This window comes from Perkinsus marinus (genome assembly GCF_000006405.1).
Source record: "Perkinsus marinus ATCC 50983 genomic scaffold scf_1104296969032, whole genome shotgun sequence".
Classification (NCBI taxonomy): Eukaryota; Perkinsozoa; order Perkinsida; family Perkinsidae; genus Perkinsus; species Perkinsus marinus.
Window position 1 is genome coordinate 1 of NW_003202951.1, and position 1,960 is coordinate 1,960.

The 1,960-nt window shown below is 47.3% G+C and overlaps 1 protein-coding gene across 1 annotated transcript; it reads left to right on the forward strand.

Annotated features, from left to right (window-relative positions):
• Nucleotides 1-120: 120 nt before the first annotated feature.
• Nucleotides 121-1,691, forward strand: Pmar_PMAR011271 (choline-phosphate cytidylyltransferase, putative; the record flags this gene model as incomplete). Its single annotated transcript, XM_002768216.1, has 7 exons — nucleotides 121-255; nucleotides 305-355; nucleotides 669-764; nucleotides 814-897; nucleotides 1,019-1,107; nucleotides 1,174-1,228; nucleotides 1,584-1,691. Coding segments are annotated over 7 exons (618 nt in total), but the record flags the coding sequence as incomplete, so codon positions are not given.
• Between the last annotated feature and the right edge of the window lie 269 nt (nucleotides 1,692-1,960).

Sequence of the window (1,960 nt, forward strand, 5' to 3'; positions counted from 1 at the left end):
CAGCACGTTTCCACGGTCTCAATAGATTCGGATGTCCTTGTGTTGGGCTAGTTTCTTCTCTGGTTCAAGTCATTGAGATTATAGTATTCTTGTGGCAGTTAGCACTGATTTTCGACCAGTATGGTTGACACCAACACTATCGGCGATTCTGCTGAGGGTAGCGGCGAGCTCCTGCGATCTCCTAGGACTATGCGTATCTTGATATGTGGATGCTGGGATCTGATGCACACTGGTCACTTCAATGCCATCAGACAAGTAAGTGACAAGAGCGAGGATTGAACCTGGATCTTTGAGTTGTATTTAGGTTGCGACCATCGCTCACGAGATTGAGAGGGAGAAAGAATTGGAAGGGGAGGTAAGGAAGGAGGTTGTGCCCCCACTAGCGTCGTCCCATTCTGGGTTATTATGTGTGAGTAGTAGTGGGGAAGATTTACGTTACCGAAGACTTCCTATTTCTCGAGCTTTTATTCAACAGTTAGATGTGCTCTTTGTCGTGGCCGTCTTGTGTCTCATTCCTCTTGCACGGCTCTCTTATCAATGATAGTAGCGGGCATCACGCAGAGTATTGTTTGGGTGTACGTCTGTTTGGGACGAGCTTTGGTAGCCTATGAGTCAGTTGCGAGGAATGGTTGTAAGAGTCGTCCGCTTGAGTGATGTTCGTCTCTCAGAGGGTTCGTGTTGAAGTCGTGGCTGGAATTCACCCTAACAAGGAAATCCGTCGAGTAAAAGGAGGAGAGTTCGTCTGTTCGGAAGAAGAGAAGGAGGTACTGGCAATAGTCCTTATACTTGTGGCGGGTGAAATTTGCCTTCCAGACGATGTTGAGATCCTGCAAATGGGTGGATGACATTGTGCACGATGTTCCTTACAAGCCCCTCACAGTGGAGTTCCTGGATAAGGTATTGTCTCCGTGACGCTAAATTATCTCGCGGTATTGAACGGGCTTTAGCAGTGCTAGGATACTTCCTGCCAACATGCATCGTCGTTTCCACTTGACTGTTGTTACCTTTTCTCCTTCAGCATCGCATCGATTATGCGGTGCATGGTGACGACATTGCGAAAGCCTCTGATGGTACCGATATGTATGGTTACGTCAAAGAAGCTGGCAGGTGAGAATCATCACTTGATGGTTCTGTGGTATGCGATATGAATCGCAGAGTCGTGGTTCACCTCAGATACCGCGAGTTTAGGAGGAGCGAGTGTATCTCTACAACGACCCTGATCAATAGAGTAGTTTCCATACTCTCGTCTGCGCCGTGGGCTTCTCTTTGTGAAATGAGGGTATTGACCATCGACCGAATGATTTTCGTGCGACGGAACAGTGAACTGTAGTTCTGACGATCTCTTCGGAAAAAACTCAGGTTGGCTGGGGATGTGCAACAGGATGAACCGTTCATCACGAACATTTGTGAAATTTGTGATAATCCATATGAGCTGTTACTGATATTCACCCGATCATTGACTTAACTGCACTTTACCCCGTTATTTGAAAGCTCACTACTGCACGACGGGAGTGAACTTTCCTTTTCTAGCAGAACGCTCGTACTGTGAATCTTACATCCTTTTCGATCGTCTTTTCTCTCAGATTTTGGGTTGTTCTCCCGGTGCAAACGCCAACGAGGCTTTCTCACTGACCAGCAGGAGGATGACCGAATTTTCTCGAGGTTACAGGCCTATCGAGAGTGCCAGTAAAGTGAGTATCAAAAGTCATGCTGATGGTTTGAACCGTGTCCCTAGATTGTGTATATCTCCGCGGTTTGGGATTTATTGCACACTGCACATATTGAGGCTCTCCGACTCGCTAACGATGCTGTCGAAGGCGCTGACTATCTTCTAGTAAGTACTTGAGTATTTCGTTCAGCGTTGTGGGACTCGCGTTTTAGGTTGGCGTTAGACATGATTCTTCAGCAAATGGAGAGAGGGACAGGACGATCACATCTGATGGCGAGCGTGCGTTATCCT